Source organism: Danio aesculapii, chromosome 12, assembly GCF_903798145.1.
Source record: "Danio aesculapii chromosome 12, fDanAes4.1, whole genome shotgun sequence".
Taxonomy (NCBI): domain Eukaryota; kingdom Metazoa; phylum Chordata; class Actinopteri; order Cypriniformes; family Danionidae; genus Danio; species Danio aesculapii.
The window spans coordinates 42501-65744 of NC_079446.1; the positions used below are offsets into that span (position 1 = coordinate 42501).

General features: G+C 48.6%; 4 protein-coding genes and 2 non-coding genes across 6 annotated transcripts in view; 4 read left to right on the top strand and 2 right to left on the bottom strand.

The window, feature by feature from the left end:
• Positions 1-2428, top strand: part of si:ch1073-357b18.4 (uncharacterized protein LOC797129 homolog) — a 4105-nt gene extending 1677 nt beyond the window's left edge. The window contains exons 2-4 of the mRNA XM_056470162.1: positions 718-780; positions 1106-1389; positions 1534-2428. Of these exons, the coding sequence (XP_056326137.1) occupies positions 718-780; positions 1106-1389; positions 1534-2073 (887 nt within the window). The 3' untranslated portion in view covers positions 2074-2428. The remainder of the gene's footprint in view (positions 1-717; positions 781-1105; positions 1390-1533) is intronic.
• Positions 2429-2944: 516 nt separating this feature from the next.
• On the top strand, positions 2945-3017 carry trnar-ucg (transfer RNA arginine (anticodon UCG)). Its single transcript has one exon. It is a non-coding gene; the product is annotated as a tRNA-Arg (tRNA).
• Positions 3018-3757: 740 nt separating this feature from the next.
• Positions 3758-5998, bottom strand: mrpl58 (mitochondrial ribosomal protein L58). Its single transcript, XM_056469912.1, has 6 exons — positions 5799-5998; positions 5679-5706; positions 5530-5589; positions 4377-4459; positions 4077-4258; positions 3758-3885 (listed from the first exon to the last, which is right to left on the bottom strand). Exons 1-6 carry the CDS (start codon positions 5952-5954, stop codon positions 3801-3803), a joined length of 594 nt encoding a protein of 197 aa, XP_056325887.1. The 5' UTR covers positions 5955-5998; the 3' UTR covers positions 3758-3800.
• Positions 5999-6264: 266 nt separating this feature from the next.
• Positions 6265-6337, bottom strand: trnar-ccu (transfer RNA arginine (anticodon CCU)). Its single transcript has one exon. It is a non-coding gene; the product is annotated as a tRNA-Arg (tRNA).
• A 62-nt stretch (positions 6338-6399) lies between these two features.
• wdr45b (WD repeat domain 45B) lies at positions 6400-12808 on the top strand. Its single transcript, XM_056469911.1, has 10 exons — positions 6400-6912; positions 7507-7581; positions 7762-7863; positions 8098-8185; positions 8473-8567; positions 8686-8876; positions 11354-11439; positions 11610-11711; positions 11790-11911; positions 12065-12808. Exons 1-10 carry the CDS (start codon positions 6846-6848, stop codon positions 12169-12171), a joined length of 1035 nt encoding a protein of 344 aa, XP_056325886.1. The 5' UTR covers positions 6400-6845; the 3' UTR covers positions 12172-12808.
• Positions 12809-13110: 302 nt separating this feature from the next.
• On the top strand, positions 13111-22799 carry foxk2a (forkhead box K2a). Its single transcript, XM_056469910.1, is given in 10 exon segments — positions 13111-13506; positions 13509-13575; positions 14196-14381; positions 14469-14610; positions 16417-16563; positions 17621-17814; positions 19216-19397; positions 19513-19704; positions 19817-19981; positions 21399-22799. Coding segments are annotated over 10 exon segments (1635 nt in total). The 5' UTR covers positions 13111-13298; the 3' UTR covers positions 21551-22799.
• Positions 22800-23244: the final 445 nt, after the last annotated feature.

Below are 23244 nucleotides of genomic sequence, written 5' to 3' on the forward strand. Positions count from 1 at the left end.
GAAGTGTGTGTGTGTGTATCCCATACAGAGTGTGGAGCGGACCGGTGCGCTCGCGGCATGCGAAAGAGTTCAGATGTTTCCAGCTAGGTGCGGCTGGAAATGCGCGCGCGTCACGTGTGCGCCGCTTTCACAACATGTGCGCATCATGCAAGTCGCTCGCCTCCATTGGAAATGACGTTCTGACACCCTGAGCTTATTGGCAATGCTTCTGTTCGTTTAGCAGCCACATTCAATAAAACCGCAGCGCTTCATACTGAAACTGCCCACCGAGTCTTTATCTTAGCGATGTCGATAACGGTGGACGCTCAGTGAATATCCATACCGATTGCCCTAATCTCTGTGCTTTGTGATTTGATTTCATCCTTCAGTGTAATGGTCGCTGGTTTACTGGGGAAATAGTGTTGTAATTAATCTCAGAGTCTTCTGGTCAGAGCTTGGGGATAAACTGAAATAAAAATCTGAGATCGGCAGTGAATCTGCATCTGAAGGCCAGGGGGCGCTCTCATGCAGAAACTACAAACACCCATGAAGAAGAAACCCATGGAATGCCCAAAGCGGTGCCGAGTAAGCGGAAGAGTGTCCTGCTGTCACTGATGTAGAGCGGCACGACTGCTGAAGACCCTCCACACCATCCACACGACCGTCTGCTGCCTGTGTGTGTGTGTGTTACTGTGTGTTGCAGAGTGTGTGATATTTCTGTGATGTGTGTGTTCACAGATCCGCTCAGCGCCTTATCCTCCACACCCACATTCAGCAGCAGAGACAGCAAAGGCCCACATGGTGAGTGTGTGAGTGTGTGTGTGTGTGTGTGTGTGTGTGTGTGTGTGCGTGCTTGTGTGTGATTTAGCAGCTGCTTCTGTAGAGTAGAATAGACCCTTCATGTATGCGGATGGGGTCCAGAGAGCCGGTTGTGTCAGAGAGGAGTGTGGATGGATCTTCCTCCCTAAGTTCTGTTAGTGGGTCCAGGGTTAGGGAGAATTGAGGAAAATGATGCCCACTGGGTTTGGTACCTGTTAAGGTCAGCTGGGTCTTTTGATTTGCACTGTGTGTGTGTTGTGTGTGTGTGTGTGTGTGTGTGTGTTGACTCTCCTCTATCCCCCTGCAGCTCCTCCTCGTGGTCTTGAACCCGTCTCCTCCTCCTCTGAGTTCCCCCACGGGGCGGTGCTGCAGCTGATGGAGGCGATGCGGCGCTGCTGGAGTGTGTTCGGCGCGCGCGAGCGTTCGCTGCTGTTCCAGAGTGTGCAGAAGGAGCTGGAGGCGCACGGACACACACTGCCCGTCGAGAGGATCCGCCGCAAGTGGAACAACCTGATCGTCACGTACAAGCGGGTGAAGGAGCGCAGCGCCCTGAGCGGAGGACACGCCAAAACCTCCTGGGAGTACTACGAGGTGATCAACCCTAACCCTGCAGTCACCTACTGAGGGAACATCATGTCAAAACACACTGCTCCAATATCCTCCAGCCTCACCTGTGTGTGTGTGTGTGTGTGTGTGTGTGTGTGTGTGTGTGTGTGTGTGTGTGTGTGTGTGCAGATGATGGACAGTATTTTAGGGACGGCTCCGTGTGTGCAGCGGGGCCCGGCGTCTGCCACTCTGGTTGGGTTTGCCAGCTCAGCTTCAGCTGCAGTGCGGGCGGAGGATCCTCCATCAGTGCCTGCTGTGCCCGCTCTGCTGCCCTCCAGCCTCCAGATGCCCACACCGGCCCCCGTGCCCGTGCTCTGCAAACTGAGCCCCAAGTGCAGCCCTGAGGCCCCAGGGCCCGTCCCGCTGCAGGCCCCGCTAGGCTCCCGGCGGCGCAGACTGCGGCCCCTGCGTTCGGGCCCCGGGGCCCCTGCGGCGACGGCAGTGGAGGAGCGCACGGCTCTCCTGCGCAGCTTCCTCAGCGGGCAGCAGGAGCGGGTGCGGGCAGAGCAGCAGCAGCAGCGCAGGAGTGATGCCCGCGGGCGGCGCAGGGAACGGGCAGCGCGGGCAGCGGCGGAGGGCATGGGCAGGATGGCGGCGGCGCTGGAGCTCATCTGCTCAAAACAGGACACCATCATCGCCCTGCTGCAGCGGCTGGCTGACCGCCACTGACAACACACACTCACACACACACACACGTGTAAACACACACACAATCCCTCCGTGGTGGTGTGTTTCGGACTCTAATAATCTGAGCAGGCACTAGAGAGGCTTCAAATGAAATGTCATTTTAGCCCTGAGACAGATTGATTGATTGATTGATTAATTGATTGACTGATTGATTGATTGATTGATTGACAGATGTGGCATGTGTTGGGTCAGTGTTGATATGACAGTAATCTTCATCTGAGCTGGGCTGGTCTGTTCTAATGCTCTGATTAACTCATTGATTACTCATCCTGATCAATATTAAACTCAAAGGAAGATGAGAATAAAGCCTTGTGTAAATAAATGTTGTTCATGTTCATCAGCTGCTCCACAGGGTCTTTATTTTTAGGGTCCTGCTATGTTGAGACTGAATCTATTTCTTGATCAAGAGTCTGTAATAACCCAGAGCAGAGGCTGACGGTGGCTAGGTTAGAGAGCGGCGGTGTTTGTTCTGTCCTCATGAGCTGGGTTATTCTGATCTTCGGTTAATGCTGGTGATCTTCAGCTCTGTGAATCTATTGATCAGTCAGATCTCAGATGTTTTCTGTACATCAGTCCTCCAGGCGACCCTCAAACATGCATCGGCATGTAACGATAAACGAATAAATAAACAGAAATGAAGCATAATCACCCAGCGCGGAGCTCGAGATGTCTGACAAGAGCTCGCCCTTCTCCTCCACTTTGATCAGCCATTTCGCAGCTCAAACCACACGTAACGTGATGAAGTGTTTCAATCATGAACAATAATCAATGTTATCGCATGAAAACGGTTCATTGGTGCGTTCTGGCCTGTAGGAGAGCATTAAAGAGCTGTATAGGAGCTCATTCATACGGCGACCGCGTGGCCTAATGGATAAGGCGTCTGACTTCGGATCAGAAGATTGAGGGTTCGAGTCCCTTCGTGGTCGTGCTTTTACTTATTGCATTGAAACATGTGGATGCACATTTGGAAAGCGCGATAATTATATAAAAGACAATATACATTTAGTAGTGCATGAGCGCGTCCGCTACGGCGTGCTCGGGTCCTCTGCGGAAACAGCGGTTATATAAAAGCAGAGCCGCAACGTTCTAACTGTATCAGCAGAGTGGCGCAGCGGAAGCGTGCTGGGCCCATAACCCAGAGGTCGATGGATCGAAACCATCCTCTGCTAGTTTATTGAAAAGTTTTTGCAAAGTGCTTTGTTGAAAACGGCCGGTGAACACAGCCAGCAGCGCGGTGAACTCCTCTACAGACATGATGACACACTCAGACTGATGTACAGTGCTCTCGCTACACATTCCTCTAATGCTGCTGTATGATTTACACATCAGTGAAGAGAGAATCTCCCACTATTCTGTATACATACGCTAGACCAGCGGTCGGGAACCTATGGCTCGCGAGCTACAAGTGGCTCTTTGACCAAAATCCGTGGCTCTCCTGCTGTCTCCCTAAATAATATATTTTACAGTTAAAAATGATAACCGTCAGATAACTAGAAATCAGTTTCCTATTGAAAATACAGGTACAGTTCCCTCGTTATTGTAATTTTGTGGAGGAGAAATAAAAACTCGACGTTTCGAATGCGTGTGCGCGGCGCTGTGAATAAACATCCGTTTCTATGGTAACCGCGCGCGCTAGTAACTTCAAACAACACACTGAGGCAGCAGGTGATGTGCTTCAATATTTTATTGAACTCCAGATCAGATGTTGGTCAGTCGAAGTCCAGTCGTCTCGCTCGCTTAGTAGCAGCGTGGATCTTCTTCAGCTTGAGTCTTTCCAGATTCCTCTTATATAACCTGGAGAGAAGAGCAGAGAGTGAGGACGCAAATGTGTGTGTGTGTGTGTGTGTGTGTGTGTGTGTGTGTGTGTACATGCTCTACTAGTCTGTTCGTCTCACCTTTCTCTGTGTGTTTCTCTCTCTGTGTGTGTGTGTGTGTGTGTGTGTGTGTGTGTGTGTGTGTGTGTGTGTGTGTGTGTGTGTTGTCACCTGTTCTCCCTCAGCTCCTGGTCCTCCGGGCTAGGCTCCGCCTCCTCCTCCTGCTGCTGCTGCTCCGCCTCCTGGATCAGCGCTGTGAGCTTCTGCACACACTCTTGCAGGTTCCTCCTCTGGCTGCGGCTGATCTCCGAGCGCACATACAGCTCTCCGGCTCTGTTAATGCGCGACCGGTGCTGCAGCGGACAGTGTGTTAGAGCAGTGAAGAGACAGACACACACACACACACGCACGCACGCACAAACACGCACACACACACACACACACACACACACACACACACACAGCTCTTACCGTCAGCAGAATCTGGCTCTTCAGGGCCTCTGGAAGCCAGTCCGCCGTCTGCACGTGGAAACGCACCTCTGCTTTTGTGTTGACTGAACACCAGAATAAACACACACTGAACACACACTGAGCAGCGGACACTGCGTACACTGAACATGTGTGGAAGATGATAAACTGCACATCTATCTACAACAGCTTCACATGACCTTACATTCACCTTAAAGGTGAAACTCATCTTCTGTAAGCTGTTTGGGCTGAATTCTGAGCCCGACCGCAACTTGATGTAGGGTGCGGTTTCCCCGCCCACTGAATTGATTGACAGCACATATTAACATGTCTCCATAGCAGCGTGTATAATCATATCAACTAGACAGGACGTGTTTTTGGCAGCCGGGATTAAAGGATCTGTTCAGCTCTCTGTGATCATCAATCATCATCAAACGTGATCAAGAGTGAGTTTCACAGGTTTAACACGTCTTTAAAGCAGAGCGTAATAAATACAGTAAAATCTCTGTAATTCATCAGCACAGCCGCGTGTCCGTACAGTTATAATAGAACACGCTTCAATCCCAGTTTATGGACATTAAATCAGGTTTATTTTGTACATTAATATAACAGATATCCATATAGCAGGGGAGATTAACCTGTATCATCTGCTGTGCAGAAACACAGCAGAGTTAAACACACAATGTGTGTGTGTGTGTGTGTGTGTGTGTGTGTGTGTGTGTGTGTGTGTGTGTGTGTGTGTCCATCAGATAATGATTGATAAACTCTTACTATAGTATTCCTCACAGACGTTACGTGAGATCTGCTTCCTTCATGTCTGTCACTGTGCAGTTTATCTGACGCAGCAGGAGGCGGAGACACACTCTGACAGTGGGAACGGTGGGGGGGCAGGGTGTAGCAACCAGGGGGGACGGGGGGAATACGTCCCCCTCACTTTTAGACAGACCAATTAGTAACAGGTGATTAATAATTATATGTATGATCTCATCCAGCTGCCCCCCCACTTTTAAAATGTCCTCTACTCCCCTGCACACACACACACTCACTCACTCTCACACACACACACACACGCACACGCACACGCACACGCACGCGCACGCACACGCACACGCGCACACACACACACACACACACACACACACACACTCAGGCTGACCTTTGTTGACGTGCTGACCGCCTGCTCCACTGCTGCGGCTGTAGGAGACCTTCAGTTTATCTGGAAGAAGAAGAAGAGCTCCAGTGTGTGTGTGTGTGTGTGTGTGTGTGTGTGTGTGTGTGTGTGTGTTCTGCAGCCGGTTTCCTCACCTACAGGGATGTGTGTGAGCTGCTGGTCCTGCAGCAGAAGCAGACTCGTGTTATTATCAATGATGATGATGATGTGAATAATGCAGTCATTAATAATCAACACAGCGCCGGTGTTTTCACCTGTGTGCTTCGTGCCGCGGCTCTGGCGGGGCAGAAACCGATTCCGGGCCGGTGCTGGAGTCCCGCGGTGCCGCTGCTGAGCGCCGTTATTCCCGTTAATCTCCACCGGCACACACACACCAGCGGGGAGAAACTGCACACTGTGGGCGCCGCCATGTTGCACGGAGAGGCCACACGTGATCTGCGAATGGGCGGTTACTTCAGACAGAGTTTATTAAATAGTCAGATTTATTCATAAAGTCTTGATTTGGCCGAGAGTCTGCTGTGTCCACACTCGTATCTGATTCAACACGCTTAATAACTGACTTCAATATTGTTGATGTTGATAAGTGTGTTGGTTATTACAGTCAATGCTGTGGTGTGTGTGTGTGTGTGTGTACATCTGCTGCAGCTCAATTTGCCTTTATCGGCTCCAGATTCTGGGGCGTTGTGGAGTTTCTGAATTAATAAATACGGTAAAAGGAATCACCCCAGATGGGACTCGAACCCACAATCCCTGGCTTAGGAGGCCAGTGCCTTATCCATTAGGCCACTGGGGCGGGGACAATGATCAGAGCGCGCAGATCCGCACTTAACCACTTGCGGGAGCGGCGACGTGCCTACACAGCGGTATTATTCTGATGTCGTCTGTCAGATCTGTGTGTCTGCTGTGAAGACTGACTGACTGACTGAACCACGTTTTTGTTCCAGCACAGAACACACACACACACACACACACACACTCTCAGCAGCAGCGCGTGACGGAGGGCAACTCTGCTAACTGCAGTTATTGTGTGGTTTTCTCTAATTCTGCTGCTGTATATGCAGTGCAGCTCCGGCCTGCGCCGCTCCTCCAGCAGCGGCTGTTGTTCATGAGCGGAGCGGAGGCAGAGCCGGCTCTGTGCCAGCTTCATTTCCTGCTGGAGACGCTAGTTAGTGCTGCTAGTGAAGCGCAGTGACTAGCGTTAGCATTAGCGTTAGCCGCAAGCTCCAGGCTCCTCGCGGGAATGCCGTCCTCCAGCTAGGCGCTCATCCTTCACTCACACCCGCGGAGAAACACCGAACATCATGAACTTACTGCCGTCAAATCCACACGGTAACGGATTACTGTATGCCGGATTTAACCAGGATCACGGTAAGATGTTTACAATTAGCATAACGGCTAACACCCTGAAACACACCGAGACCGTTATGAACCACAGCGGACATACATCGCTCACTCTACACCTTAAACACGCCCGCGGGGTTATGCAGATACCGGGATTAATCCTGTAGCTGTGATCTGCTCAATCTGTGAACATTACGGTGTTTTGCTTCGCAAGCTAACAGCTGGTTAGCATACAGATGATGTGGTCACGTGAGCGCTTCGCTATTGTGGCTAATCTGCTGTTAGTTTGGTGTTTACACTGTTCAGCTGTGGAGAAGCGGTTATCTTCATCTGGACTGATCTAATCTGTCATGTGTAGAGGCTAACAGACGCTAGCAGTGGGGTAAATAAACTCTAATTAGCCGTGTGTAGAGTTCATGAGGAGTTAATAAAGTTTACATCGCAGCCGACTGACACACACACACACACATCTGTGTGCTGCTGTTAGGGTGAATCTGTCTATAATAATAATAATGAGGAGTAATCCTGCTGCTGTTCACTGATTAATTCTGCTCCAGAGAATCAGACATTTCCCTTAACGTGTGTGTGTGTGTGTGTGTGTGTGTGTGTGTGTGTTCTCAGGGTGTTTTGCGTGTGGGATGGAGAATGGATTCAGGGTTTACAACACAGACCCTCTTAAAGAGAAGGAGAAACAAGGTGAGTGTATACACTGCAGCTGCACACTAGTTAGGGGACTAGTTTAGCAGAAAACACTGTGTTAGTGACTCTGTGGGTTCTGCAGCTCGTGTGTGTTCAGTATTTCAGCCGGCTGACCCCAGGTCAGTGTCTTCAGGCTAGTCTTCTGATTCTCCTTCATAACTCTCATGTTCTCCTCAGAGTTCCTGGAAGGAGGAGTCGGACACGTGGAGATGCTCTTCAGATGTAACTATCTGGCTCTGGTCGGAGGTGGGAAGAAGCCCAAATATCCCCCCAATAAAGGTGTGTGTCCTGTGTCTCCTCAGACATGGAGCAGGTTCAGTACTGAACCGGCCCGCTCTACAGCGGTGTGTGTGTGTGTCTGTCTGTTGTGTGTTTATATGATTGGCTGAACATTACAGGCGTCTGCGGTGTGTGTTCGTGCTCAGAGACATGTACCCCTGCAGGATCTGCTGCTGTATCAGTGCTGATGTTGACTGTGTGTGTGTGTGTGTGTTTCTCTGTTCTGTGCATCAGTGATGATCTGGGATGACCTGAAAAAGAAGACGGTGATCGAGATCGAGTTCTCCACCGAGGTCAAAGCGGTGAAGCTGCGGCGTGACAGGTGTGTGTTATTCTGCTGTGTGTGTGTGTTGTTCTGCTGTGTGTGTGTTATTCTGCTTTGTGTGTGTGTGTGTGTGTGTGTGTTGTTCTGCTGTGTGTGTGGGGATGTGAACATGTCTGAAGGCTGATGTAAAGATTAAACCTTGAGGATTATCTCTCAGTGCCAGCGACACACACATTCAGCAGAACACCAGTAACACACCAGGCCTCCTGTAAGCTCTGAACTCATCATGAAGACTTTGTGTTTCTTAACCGTGTGTGTGTGTGTGTGTGTGTGTGTGGTTTCAGGATTGTGGTGGTTCTGGACTCCATGATTAAAGTCTTCACGTTTACCCATAATCCCCATCAGCTGCATGTCTTCGAGACCTGTTACAACCCTAAAGGTGGATGATCAATACTGAACCAATGAGCTGATCATTAACAGTACTCTGATCTCCAATAATCTGACCTCTGCGTGTGTATCTGACTATGTGTGTGTGTGTGTGTGTTCTCCGCCTGCAGGGTTGTGTGTTTTGTGTCCAAACAGCAACAACTCTCTGCTGGCGTTCCCGGCCACACACTCGGGTCATGTGCAGATCGTGGATCTGGCGAACACGGAGAAACCGCCAGTGGACATTCCTGCACACGAGGGGGCGCTGTGCTGCATCACACTCAACCTGCAGGGCACACGCATCGCCACTGCGTCAGAGAAGGTGTGTGTGTGTGTATGCTGCAAGGGCGTAGGCTTGCACTTGACATTGAATTGGGACAGCTGACTACAAATACAATATTATATATATATATATATATATATATATATATATATATATATATATATATATATATATATATATATATATATATATAAATAAATATAAAACACAATAAATATATATGCTGCTATTAATTATTGAACTGCTATATGAGCAATATCAACCTCAGCAGTGCGGTATGGCTGTATATCAGCACTGATGGGAGGCATGCGTTGGCTTGAGGCCACAGGCTGAGTGCCTTAGTGTCCCACCAGTGCTGATATACAGCCATATGGCACTGCTACTCGTGTGATATTGCATTTATACAACAGTTTGACAGCATAATCATGTATATAAAACAGAAAATCAAACACGGAGAGTCTAAAAACCCTTTTGTATGAGGAACTACTTTCTTCCTCTGTTGATTCACATCTGCAGCTGACGTCAGAACAGCAGAAGCTGCTGCTACTTCACACACGTCACTGTAGAGCGAGTGTTTGAGTGATTCTCTAGCGTAATGTCTAAAGTGATGACAGAACAGCTGACTTCGCTCACATGTTCAGATTATAAGGCTGAACTTGACATGAAATGCCCTCCGTCTACAGAGATCTCGTCTTACAGTGTTACAGTCTACAGTATTTCTCTGTTGCAATCGGGATATCACAATAATTAACCCTAAAAAAAGCAGCACAATCACTACCAGACTGCTGTTGTGTTTGCGATTAGGAGGGGGTGTTCAGGGGTGAGGTCTCTGAATAACACTGTTGAGAACCGGGATAGGAAAGTAACTGTATTAAAATAGGCACTGTCCTTATAAATAACCTGCACAGCTGCAATCTATACAAAAGAGAGAGATCGACTTAGAATATCACTTACCAGTTTAATAATGATCTGATCAGCTGTAGGTAGAAAACACGCTGTGTTAATCTTCTAGGCAAGGGTTTATTATGCGGTCCTGGCGCCATCTTGTGGATAGACTGCGTCAATCGTCTTTGACTAATGGCCGTCGACGCGCTGTCTTTCTTAAATTATAAATATTTAGAAATAGGCACTATCCTTATAAATAAACTGCATAGCTGCAATCTAAACAACTACATCACTAAAAAAGCCTCAAAAGTACATTGTGTTGCCCTGCAGCTGCAATATTTGTCCAACTGTAAAGCGTCCTCTTGTCGCTGTATGTGGCGGAGTAATACAGAAGAGTGAGGAGGCTGTACATATGCTGTTATTGCAGAATCAAACGGCTATCAGCCAATCAGATTCAAGAACCAGACAGAACTGTTGTATAATTAAATATATCATTAATTAATCCTCTTTTGATTGTATATTAAGGTAAATTAGGTGGTTTAAAAGACCAAAACTTGGATTATTATTATTATTATTATTGTTATGTTAGATTTTTGGCCAGATGTGGAGCGCTGTGCTGGCCAGTTTGTTATTTTTTTTAACAGATTTCTATAATAAATTAATAATGATAGATGATAATAAATTTGTGTTTTGATAATAATTATCTTCATATTTCTGTTTTCATTGTTTTTTTAAAACTCTAATATAAATGTTCAGTTTAAACACACTTTAGTAAATAAACACTTGCAGTAGTATGATAGTGCAGTAAGCACTTTGACCAAATGGTGGGAAATATTTATGGAACCTCATAAAGTGTGGTTATAATAACCATCTGACAAGATAATCCAGCAAAAATAAATGAAAATATCACTAAACTGCAATATTTATACCTCATAATTAAACAGATGAGGGGAATAACTGCAGAGAGCTTCAGTTCTCAGAAAACAAATAACCCTGACACAGGCCTGAGAGTGTGCAGTAATGTTTATTAGCTGACAGAGAGAGTTTCATGAAGACTTCTGTTTATTATAGGCACGGTGTAAATGAAGCACGTCCATATATCAGTGTTCATAACAGAGGGAGCACAGGCTGTGGCTCTCTGACTGACTGTTCAACTGAGATTAGCCATGCCACGCTGAGAGAACTGGCAGGGTCAGACAGCTTCACATTCAGCTGTTTACTCTGCAGTTTTCAGGGAAGCCTATATCAGGTATGGTCAGACTGAGCGTCAGCGCGGGGGAAACACGAGCATTGTTTGATTATTTTTAAGTGAATTACATTATTGGTGGGGACAGTTCAATAGTTGATGGATATTGGTGTAGACGCGTCCCCTCCGCCCATGCTGAATCGACGGCCCGGTGTGCTGCATCACCAGTAGCGGCGCAAGCTTATCTGGCGCTCTAGGCAAACGGTGAAGAGCGGGGGGCCGGTGTGTCCATGCTGCCAGAAGCCGCCCTGAGCGACTGCCCATGCCTAAATGCACCACTGTGCATCACACTCGACCTGCAGGGCACATGCCTCACCACAGTGTCAGAGAAGGTGTGTGTGCTGCAAGGACTCAGTGCTGTGTGTGTGTGTGTGTGTGTGTGCAGGGAACACTCATCAGGATATTTGACACGTCTGCGGGTCAGCTGATCCAGGAGCTCAGAAGAGGATCCCAGACCGCCAACATCTACTGGTATACACACACACACACACACATAGATGCGCACACGTGAATACCCACATTAACATGAGCACACACATACACACACACACAGTCCATCTTCTTCTGTTCACCTTAGGAGTAATGTGTGTGTGTGTGTGTGTGTGTGTGTGTGTGTGTGTGTGTGTGTGTGTGTGTTCCAGCATCAACTTTAACCAGGACGCGTCTCTGATCTGCGTGTCCAGTGATCACGGCACCGTCCACATATTCGCTGCGGAGGATCCCAAAAGGAACAAGCAGTCCAGGTCAGTGTCAGCTGTGTGTGTGTGTGTGTGTTCCTGCTCTGCGTCAGGCTGCTCTCACTCAGGTCCTCTTCTCCATAGCCTCGCCTCCGCCAGCTTCCTGCCCAAGTATTTCAGCTCCAAGTGGAGTTTCTCCAAGTTCCAGGTGCCGTCGGGCTCTCCGTGTGTGTGTGCCTTCGGGACGGAGCCCAACGCCGTCATAGGTGAGCTGGATATGCACACGCACGCACACACACACACACACACACACACACACACACACACACACACACACACACACACACACTGATGTCACTGAGAGTAACTGGTGTGTGTGTGTGTGTGTGTGTGTGTGTGTGTGTGCTTCTCCTCCTCAGCCATCTGTGCCGACGGCAGCTACTACAAGTTTCTGTTCAACCCGAAGGGCGAGTGTTCGCGGGACGTTTACGCTCAGTTCCTGGAGATGACGGACGAGAAGATCTGAGCACAGAACACACACACACACACACTCAGAACTCTCGCACGCAGAGTGGAGACTGCAGACTCTGGATGAACACTAGTTTGAGGAGGACAGCACTCCGACACGGCCCGCGCCACCACAGCTGAGGACGACTGAGCTGATAATCTGCACTAATGAAGCTCACACATCTCAGACTGCAGTGTGTGTGCGTGTGTGTGTGTGTGTGTGTGTGTGTGTGTGAGAACAGGTCCATCCTGAACTGTGTGTGTGTCAGCAGCTGTTAGATTAGCTGTAAGAGCAGCACACCAGACTACAGTACACACAGATCAGCACACACATCTGTACTGTTCATGTGGTGTGTGTTGACTTGAAGAGAATTGAGTGTGTGTGTGTGTGTGTGTGAGAGAGAGAGAGAGAGAGAGAGAGAGAGAGACTCACTGCAGAAATCAGCCAAATGAATGAAGGATCCACATTTACACTCCTGTTTTCACCCCAGCAGCGGTGTGTGTGTGTGAGAGAGTGAAGCGGACAGCTGTGTGTGAGTGTGTGTGTGTGTGTGTGTGTGTGTGTGTGTGCGGGCTGCTTTTACTGTGTCTCCTCTCCTGTGTGTCCTCCTCCGGCTGCTGGTGTCATCTTCACTCATTAAAGCAGATTGTTCTGATCCGGGATGTTGAGTCTTCTTTTGTCTGCACGGATCTCTCTGAGACCCGTGTTGAAAGATCAACATGTGCTGGACTCAGTTCACAGGTTCCCTAAAGAGTGCGCAGACTCTCCAGCAGCAGCTCTTCATCGTCATGTTGATGTTTTGGTGACCCGGACAGCATCATCTTCCTCTTCGCCGCCGATTACATGCGTGTCAGCGAGTCTGCGGAGCAACCGAACCCGCTGGTCTGTCTCGCCGCTGATTGGTAAAGCGCACCCTTGGTTCTCGGCTCGCTCACCCATTGGTCGCCGGCGCTGTCCGTCAGACGGGCCCCGCCCCCACGGTGTGTTTGCTAGAGTGTCCGCTGTTCTCATTCTCTCGGTCGCGGCCGCGGGTTGGAGCCGTTCTCCGGTGTCCGTTCCGTCAGATTCACCGCTCCTCCGCCGTCCGGTGTTTCTCTACCCCGCGGGCTCCGGTCAGCTGTAGCTCCCGGTCAGCGGCGGTACAGATGGCGGGCCCGGTGGTCGCCCGGTTGGAGGGCCGCGAGTTCGAGTATCTGATGAAGAAGCGCTCGGTAACGGTGGGCCGGAACTCCTCGCAGGGCTCGGTGGACGTCAGCATGGGCCACTCCAGCTTCATCTCCCGCCGACACCTGGAGATCTTCTCCACCGGGGAGGACGGGGCGGGCGGCGCGGAGTTCTACCTCCGGTGTCTGGGGAAAACGGCGTGTTTGTGGACGGAGCGTTCCAGCGGCGCGGAGCCCCCCCACTGCAGCTGCCGCGCGCGTAAGTGTGTGTGTGTGTGTGTGTGTGTGTGTGTGTGTGTGTGTGTGTGTGTGTGTGTGTGTGTGTGTGTGTCTGTCTCCGCTATAGCCATCACCGCCAGCAGAGCCGCTTCAGCATCTGCAGCAGAAACACAGACCTGCGCTGCTCTGAGATCAGTTCATGACCGCAGCAGAAGCGCAGACACCGGCCCTGACCCCCCCACTGCACCCGCTCTGATCATGAAGAGAGTGTCAGCTGTGTGTGTGTTTCATGTAGCCAGTGTTGTCCGCTGTGGTTTAGGACTCGAGCTGCAGCACAGGTCTTACACAGATCAGTGTGAGGCTTTCTGCTCATCTTCAGCAGATTCCGCTGCTGGTCTCAGGCCTGTTCCTCAAAGCCGGATCAGTTTAGCTGGATCAGTTTAGTTCAGTCTGTACTAACCCTGGCTTTATGGAACCGTGAAGGTGATCAGCTGCTCCTCATTACCATGGCAACAAAGACACCCAGGAGATCAGTGTTACAAACATCACCTGTGTGTGTGTGTGTGTGTGTGTGTGTGTAAACACTGCTTGCTGTTGTCTCTGTGTGTAAGCGCTGCTCTCTGGTGTCACCGTGTGTGTGTGTGTGTGTGTGTGTTCCAGGTGCACGCTCCGCTTCCCCAGCACTAATATAAAGATCAGCTTCACGGCGCTGTGCAGGGATCAGCGGGAGTGCAGGGGTGCGCTGGAGGTCCCGGTAAAGACGCAGATCTCCCCACTGACCATCAGCATCCCGGAGAACATCACACACCTGCGCAGCCCGCTGCCCTCGCCCACCGGCACCATCAGGTGAGCAGAACCCACAGCGCCAGCACACGGGTGTCACAGCACTGCTCATACCTTTGTGTGTGTGTGTATGTGTGTGTCTGTCCACAGCGCCGCTAACTCCTGCCCATCCAGTCCTCGCGGCGCCGGCCTCTCCAGCTTCCGGATGGGTCGTGGACTCACAGCTGAGCTGATCAACGAGAACTCGCAGCCGGAGAACGACAAGGAGGCGTCTGGAGGAGACAGCCCCAAAGTAGGAGACGTGTGTGTGTGTGTGTGTGTGTGCTCAGTGTGTGTGCGCGTGTGTTATTTACACAGACACTAATGTGTAAAATGACTGGAGCATCGTGATCACTGAGGCCCGTTTACACTCTTATGTTTTAGATTTAAACAGCGTTTTATAATGAAGCCGTTCCGCGTCCACACTAGCGTTTCACCCAGCGTTACTGAACAACTGTCTGTCTACACAACACTACTGAAAACACACACACACACACACACACACACACACACACACACACACACTCTGGCATGCGATGCAGCGTATGCAGACGTCTGAGCTGCAGGCGGTCCTCTATCCAGATGAGAGCTGTGCTTATCGGACTGTTCATCTCCCGCTGGATCTATTCTCTCTGTATTTAATCGTGATCTTTAATTCCCAGACTTTGGTCTTTTGAGTTTATCACTTGTTCTCAGGTAACGTGTTTTAGCTGAGCGTGAAGATAAGTTAATATATTAACTAATTTAACTGCGGATACTGTACATTAGACTGATCACTCGCCTTTATTGCCTATAATGTATAACCCTATTGTGCGTTATACTGTTATAATAGCATTATTGATTAGGCAATAGACCGGTTGTTTCGTGTTTTTCACTGATGATGGCAGGAGGCAGTGATGTTATCGGCTGTGTTTTGTTATGAAGATGTTATGAAGAGTCCGGCGTAGTGTGGACGGAACCGGAGCAAAACTTGTGCGTTTTAAAACATGTTAGTGTAAATGGGGCCTGATATGGACAGTGGTCTGCACTGCTGCCTCTCTGACAGAAGGTTGCAGGTTCCAGTCCCAGCTGAATCAGTTGTTTGTGTGTGTGTTTGCCAGTGCTGGGTTGCAGCTGGTAGGGTATCAATCCGGCCAGTGCCGTCCTGTCATTAAAGTTTAATATGGCTTTGACTGTTTGTCAGTGGTGTGCAAATACAGTCTTATCTTGCTTTCACACACAGACGTCTGTTTCAGAACCGGTGTCGTTGGCCCAGTTAGCGTTGTTTGTTTGGCATATGTGAATCCCTCAATCACGCTCGGATCTGCACCAAAACAATCAGTCTGAGACGGCCTGAATGAGGCTCAATTAAATGAACACTGGGGTGGATTGATTATAGTAAGAAAGTAAAACGACCCAGCGAACTGACGACCCAGCCCATATCACAGTGCATTATGGGTGTGTAATAGCCATATATCCAGCCACATGCAGAGAGAATGATGAGCAGGGCAGGATGTCATCGTTCCTCCCAGTATATGTGTGTTTCATGTGGGATATGAGTGCTGGAATCTTCCCCAGAGCTGTGTATCTGTGAGGAACACTGGCCGACCGGGTCAGATCATTCTCCAGAGTTTAATCCTCTAATATGTTGTATGAGGCCTGTTGTTCTGTTCATTCCTGCTCCGACACCTCAAGAGAAGGACCAACACTGATCTGACTGCAGTCCTGCTTCATCTGTTACTCCTCTCTATAGTTTGAGCCTGTAGTGTGTGTGTGCGTGTGTGTGTGTGCGTGTGTGTGTGTGTGTGTGTGTGTGTGCGTGTGTGTATTTCCAAATTTAGTTTAGTTTTCTAAATGTTCAGCTGTGTTTACAGAAGAGTTCTGCTGAAGTTCTGTTTGGTTTTTGACACATTATTTAACACGTGTGGCTCAGGAATAGCTGTTAGCTGCTCTTTTTGGCAGGACAAGTAAAAATCTGAACCACTGGCCTGATCGGGACACTAGGAAAAACCCTTAGTGTTGAACCGTGGTGTGTGTGTGTGTGTGTGTGTTGTGAATCCTCTGTTCCTGGTCTGCGCAGGATGACTCGAAGCCGCCGTATTCGTACGCTCAGCTGATCGTTCAGGCGATCACGATGGCTCCAGACAAGCAGCTGACGCTCAACGGCATCTACACACACATCACCAAGAACTACCCGTACTACAGGACTGCTGACAAGGGCTGGCAGGTGAGTGCGTGTGTGTTTGCAGCAGTGTGTGTGTGTGTGTGTGTTAGGGATGTGATTTTTGAAAAGTTTTTTTTGAGGCAGGGGGTGGGGGGTGGGGGGGTCGTGTCTCCATCGTCATCAGCGCAGACGACCTGCTTCGTTCCTGACGTCTTTCAGGGATGTGGTTGTAGACCTCCCCAGGCTGCTGTGTGTTTAACATGATGTTGTGTAGTGCTATAATGTGACGAAGCCGCTGACAATACGTACGATTCTGAAATGGTTTGAATGCGCGCTCGGCTGTGTGCTGACCTTTACACATCAGGACTGCGTGCGCTCTGTGTACATTATAAACACACATGTGTTATTGTCCTCTGCAGGTCTTCTGTCCTCAGGTCTTCAGTAACTACAGCCGAGCTCCTCAAATTTAATACCTGAAAGTGTCATGAGCTTAGATGATATTTCAAATGCATAAAAATAGATTTAATAATTAATAAAAACTATTAAAAACAGGGACCAAACCGAAGGACAGTGAAAAACTCTTGTTAGCGATATATGATAGTTTTCAGGGTGGAATATTCAAGTGTATTAGGCTGCTCAGTTCATCTGGATTTAACATTATTACAGTTGGAGTTGTTGACTGACTAGTGTATTTATCACGTTGGGTTAAAGAGTCGACTAAATTACAGAGAAACTTGTATTCTGTGAAGACAGACGAACTCACTGGGTTAGTGGCGCCATCTAGCAGCAGTGTTTGGATCAGTCCCGACATTAAAGCACAGTGTAAGCCTATTAATTATTACTGGGGTCACTATTAAACTGATAAAAATAAAAAATATTAAACTTAAATGGTGGCCAATAACAAATATTTATATAAAGAATATCATTTATTATTAATTTAAGATTGATTATATCTATTTAAAAACACGTGTGTGTGTGTGTGTGTGTGTGTGTGTGTGTGTGTATATATACATATATATGAGCAATATATATAAGGGGGGGGGGGGGGGGGGGGGGGGGGGGGGGTCTTCTCTTCCTCCTTTTTGTCCTCTGCTGGTCACATGCCTGTTGTGTGTTCCAGAACTCGATTCGTCACAATCTGTCGTTAAACCGGTATTTCATCAAAGTGGCGCGCTCTCAGGAGGAGCCGGGGAAGGGGTCTTTCTGGAGGATCGACCCGTCGTCTGAAGGCAAACTGATGGACCAGGCCTTCCGGAAGCGTAGACCCAGAGGAGTGCCCTGCTTCAGGACGCCGCTGGGGCCGCTGTCGTCCAGGTGCGCACACACACTCACTGCTGTATATACTCACACACACACACACACACACACACACACACACACACACACACACACACACACACTGCTGTATATACTCACACACACACACACACACACACACTGCTGTATATACTCACACACACACACACACACACACACACACACACACACACACTGCTGTATGTATACACACTAGTGTTTTAACGGATCACAAATCTCCCAGTTCGGGTCACACTATGGTTTTAGGGTCACTGATCGGACCATTTTTCGGATCAGGGAGGAGACAGATGTGATTTGCTTTCCATTTATACAGAAATATTCCTGCAGACACCACTGGGTTAACAAACAGAACCTGTAAGCTGCAGTGTAATAAAGATAAACATGACGAGAGAGCCAGCTGAACAAAAGAAAAGTATTTAATATGAAATCTGATCATTGCTGCTGTTTCTGATGATGCTAAATATAGAAATCGTGATCTACAGATCATGTTTATTTTCCATTAATGATTCTCACTTCACCTTTGATTATCGGTGGATCATGTCTGAAAGCCTCTTCAGTGACGTCATGTTGATGGGTGTTCGTCTCCACCTGTTGGCTACACACTGTAATGGCTTTCCCCAGTGTCCAGTTCCATTAGATCATTGATCATCAGTGTTTATATCTGAGCTGTACACTCTTCTCCCAGGGCTGCTGTTTGTACTGGATTGTTTGTCACAAACTGAATCTCTCCTGATCAGACACGGAGTTGACTGCAGCGCTTCATAGGATTAATAAAGATGCAGATCATCATTATTGATCATTGATGTTTAATCCTGCAGCTTTACACTGAATGCATTAATGCAGAATAAACACACAGGAACTGAAAACAGCTAGAATTAATAACCCGAGACGGCATTTAGGCTTTTCCCATCATCATCATCATCATCATCATCATCATCATCTTCATCATCATATTACAGGGAAAACGAAACGCTTTCAGACACGTGATGTGAGTGATGCAGGAGGCCATCAAGCTCAGACAAGTTGTTAATCCGAGAGTTACGAGCGTTCTGAACCGTGAGTTGTGATCCGTACTGATCAACTGTGATCCGTTACACCCCTAATATACACACACAGAGACACAGACACTGTATAGCACAGAACACACACACAGACTTAGTACAGCGTAGAACATACACACACACACACACACACTGCTGTGTGTTTCTGCAGCAGAAATGCTCTGTGTGTGTGTGTGTGTGTGTGTGTGTGTGTGTGTGTGTGTGTGTGTGTGTGTGTGTGTGTGTGTGTGTGTGTGTGTGTTCTACACTGTACTGAGTCTGTGTGTGTGTGCTGTACTGTGCCTGTGTGTGTGTATTGTGGGCTGTACTCTGTGTGTGTGTGTGTTCTGTCTCTCAGGAGCGCTCCGGCCTCTCCCACACACACGGGCGCGCTGTCAGCTCACTCCAGCGGTGTTCAGACTCCAGACAGCTCCAGAGAGGGGTCACCGGTGCCCCTGGAGCCCGAACCTAGCGCCGCCGTGGCCCCACAGCCCAAACTGGCCGTCATACAGGAGTCTTGCTTCACCCAGAACACGCCAGGTCAGTGTGTGTGTGTGTGTGTGTGTGTCTGTGAGTGTGTGTTGTGTTGCTCTTCTTCTCTGGTGTTCAGTAACGCTGTCCTCAGATCAGTGTGTGTGTGTTCGTTCCTCCACAGGCTCTCAGGTGCTGATCGCGGTGCAGCGGCCGCTCCAGCAGAGCCTCAAACCCGTGAGCTTCAGTGTGGCCACACCAGCGTCCAGCGCCGTGCCGCAGCCTGTCATGCAGACGCTGCACCTGCTGCACCAGATCCCGGCGGGGTGTGTGTTCAGGGCGGAGCAGCAGAACGGGGACGCGCAGGAGGTCAAAGGTCAGCCTGCGTGTCTGTGAATGTGTGAGAGCACTTGTGAGTGTGTGTGTATGTGAGTGTGTGTGTGTGAGCGTGTGTGTGTCCGCTGTAACGCTGCTCTCCTGTTTCGCAGTGACGGTGGAGCCGGTGCCTGCGGTCGCTGCAGCTCCAGGAGCCTCCAGCCGTGTCCTGCAGCCGCTCGCTGTAGCGCCGCGAGGTCAGCACCAGCTGCCCGTCAAACCCATCACGCAGAACGGCACACATGTGGTGGCGGCGATACAGGGCTCCGCTAGCACCGGTGAGGAGACGCTAATGATACGGCTACGGCTGTATTGTTACAGCTGTGCTGGTCATACACAGTTCTGTGATCAGTAGTAATCCTCCATCTCACTAGCCATGTTTCCACTGTCGGCCCAGTGTGAGCAGGGCTTTTATCAGGCCGGGCCATGCCAATAGCCCAGGAGCACGAGCAGTGCTGTCGGGCCAGTAGTACTGTCGGGCCAGTAGCTCACAGCGCGTCACAAAAACCCCGCCCCCAGAACACTCCCCCAATCAAACGTCAAACCCCGCCCCCAGAACACTCCCCCAATCAAACGTTAAACCCGCCCAGCTGAGCGGGAATCAGCAGCTAAAGCACACCAGCACATCATCACGACACCATTACACTGAAGACCACCGACACACACACACACACATGAGCCGCTACTGTACAGCAGCACACTACAGGTCTATACGCACAGGCCTGTGTGGTTTACTCAGCGACCGACTGTCTCGCCACTAACAGAGGGATGACCCAGCGCACGACCCATAATATAAAGCACAGAAATGTTCCGCTAATAACTCTGCATAAAGCGTCTTCATAACCTCCTCCATCCTGCAGACGCAGTCAAACATTCAGCAGATGCTCCAGAGAGACGTCAGACAGATGAATGTTTCCCCTGGCTATAGGTGATTCCCCTTTACTGAAGAGAATCCTGTCAGGATGCTGCAGATTATTGGCTAATTTCAGGACACAAGAGCGAGTACTGAAATAGCCTCTAGCCTCTATATCGCTGCGCTCAGCTGATGTCCACTAATAAAGCTCTACATTTAACAGTTCATCTTTAATTTTCCACCTCATATAAACACAGAAACACTTGTTTGAGCACACAGAACACAGTTTACCTGCAGTTTTCCCCAATGCGTTTATAAAGCGGCGCTGCAGGACTGACCACAGAACAGAAGAGAGTTTCTGATGGTTTCCCTCAGCCAATAATGATTAATATCCTCGTCTCCAAACACTTTATTAATAATATTTCAGCACTCCTCCGCTGTTTACTGTTTTCAGAGACGCCTTTGTCAAATCAGAGTTTAAAATGGCCTGAAACGCTGTAATTTATTAGTACTGTATATTCCTGCACTGCTCTAGCGAGTGTGTTTATATCGGTTTATTTATTTAATCTGATTTTAACTACCGTTTCTTCAGTTTGATTGTTACTGTAATGACGTTTCTTCAGTTTGATTGTTACTGTAATGACGTTTATTTAGTTTGAGCGTTGCGGTAATGACATTTCAGTTTGAGCGTTGCGGTAATGACGTTTATTTAGTTTGAGCGTTGCGGTAATGACGTTTATTTAGTTTGAGCGTTGCGGTAATGACATTTCAGTTTGAGTGTTGCGGTAATGACGTTTCTTGTTTTGAGGGTTGTATTAATGTGATGTCTGTCTGTTTTTTAGCGAGTCCGCTGCACTTGTTGGCGACTCACGCCTCCGCATCAGCGTCACTACCAACCAAACGGCAGAATGGGGATCAGGCGGAGCAGCCAGACAGCAAACGGCTGAAGACGGAGGATGGAGACGCCGAACAACAGCAGGACAACACTGACTAGACCTCCACTCACCTCTGACCTCTGACCTCCACCCATGATTTAGTTTCTCCACACCTGCTGCACCGCTTCACCTGTTAATGAATCATGGTGCCAAACGGAGAGGGGAGATGAAGCCGTTAGAGAGAGCGGTGACGCTGAGCCTTTTACATCAATAGGTAAATACTCAGATACATGCGCGCGCACACACACACACCTATGTTATTATAGTCTACTTGAAGACGCAGAGGTATTACGGGTTCAGACTCTCGATTCCTCCGGGCTGAATGTGGATGGAGAGCAAACAGATGAATCCCTCTTTGTGATCCCTGAACAAACCACCGGCCAATGACGTATATAAATATTTATGTAATTATCACGCATGTGTATCAACCGTGTGTTCGCGAATCCCCGTTCAGACAGCACAGAGACGCCTCACCAAACCTCATTTCAGACCCGCCGGCTCTTCAGAAGTGAACCTGCTCATCATTTCTGCTTCATACTGACACATGGACACGGTGAAGGGAAATCTGCAGTTTATTTCCTGTATCATGGCAGCTACCACGTCCACCACCTGATGCTGTCTGTAGTAGATATATGCAGTATTTTGTCGTACGTGTTCTTTAGGGTCTGTGTGTGTTTCCTGAGGCACAAATACACAACAACAGTGCTGAAGTGGACTCCTTTATCTTTGTTTTCCAGTTTGTTTTGGTTTTCTACACGTGGACTTGAAAATGAATGTAGTTTTTCAGTTTTATTCTTCTATTTTTCTGCTAAATGAAACACTACAGAGGCTTTGAGTTACTTGCTATTACGTCAGCTCAAATGATGTTTACTCGTGTCCTCCTCTTCATATTTTAGCCAGTGCCCTGAGATGAATCTGTTTCCATTTGTACTTTGTTCAGATATATCAGCTTGCATGAACGTGTTGAGAAGATGTGCTGTCTCCGGTTCGCTTCTGACCGCAGGACTCTGCAGAAGACGAAAGGACAAAATGCAAATGAGTATTTTATAGGTTTGGGTCCATTACTGCACTTACCCTTCGGTTATGATGTTTCCTTTCGCTCCCTGATGTTTTTCCTTTATAATGGAGATGTCGTCGGCTGTGTTTGTTCTCTTTGTGTTGTCTCTTTGCCTGTTAATATTATTTTATTCTGTTCAAGCAAACTGAAAGTCTACACAGAGTACACGTTCCACCAGGAAAATGAGTGGTAGATGTTGTTCAGCTTCAGTGGGTATATGCAGTTTTATAAATTAAATGAGGAACTCATCATGTTGTGTGATTGTGTTTGTGCAGTGGAGACTGTGCTGTTATTGAGGAGCAGACCTGCACACCATCAGCCGTCAGTCTCCACACACTGATCATTTATCAGATGCTCTGAAACTGGGGTTATTGGCTGAAGACTCTGCAGTTGACAGCATCTCCAGTAATCCCTCATTCATCCGCATTAAACAGAAGTGATGATGCTCAGGACTGGAGATTCAGGTGTTCAGTCTTTATAAGCAGAGTAAATTCTGTATGATAGTAACTGAATAATAATGACATGTGCATAATAACAGGAACCCAAACTCCTGCTGATCCTCATTATTCCTCTGTTCTTCTTTGGGTTTTTAAGTTTCGTCTCGTCTCGCTCTGCTGTTCCTCAGGTTGTCTGATTCCTCCACAGCTATAGTGAGTTAATAACAGCAGCTTTAATACGTCTCAGTGGTGTTGAGAA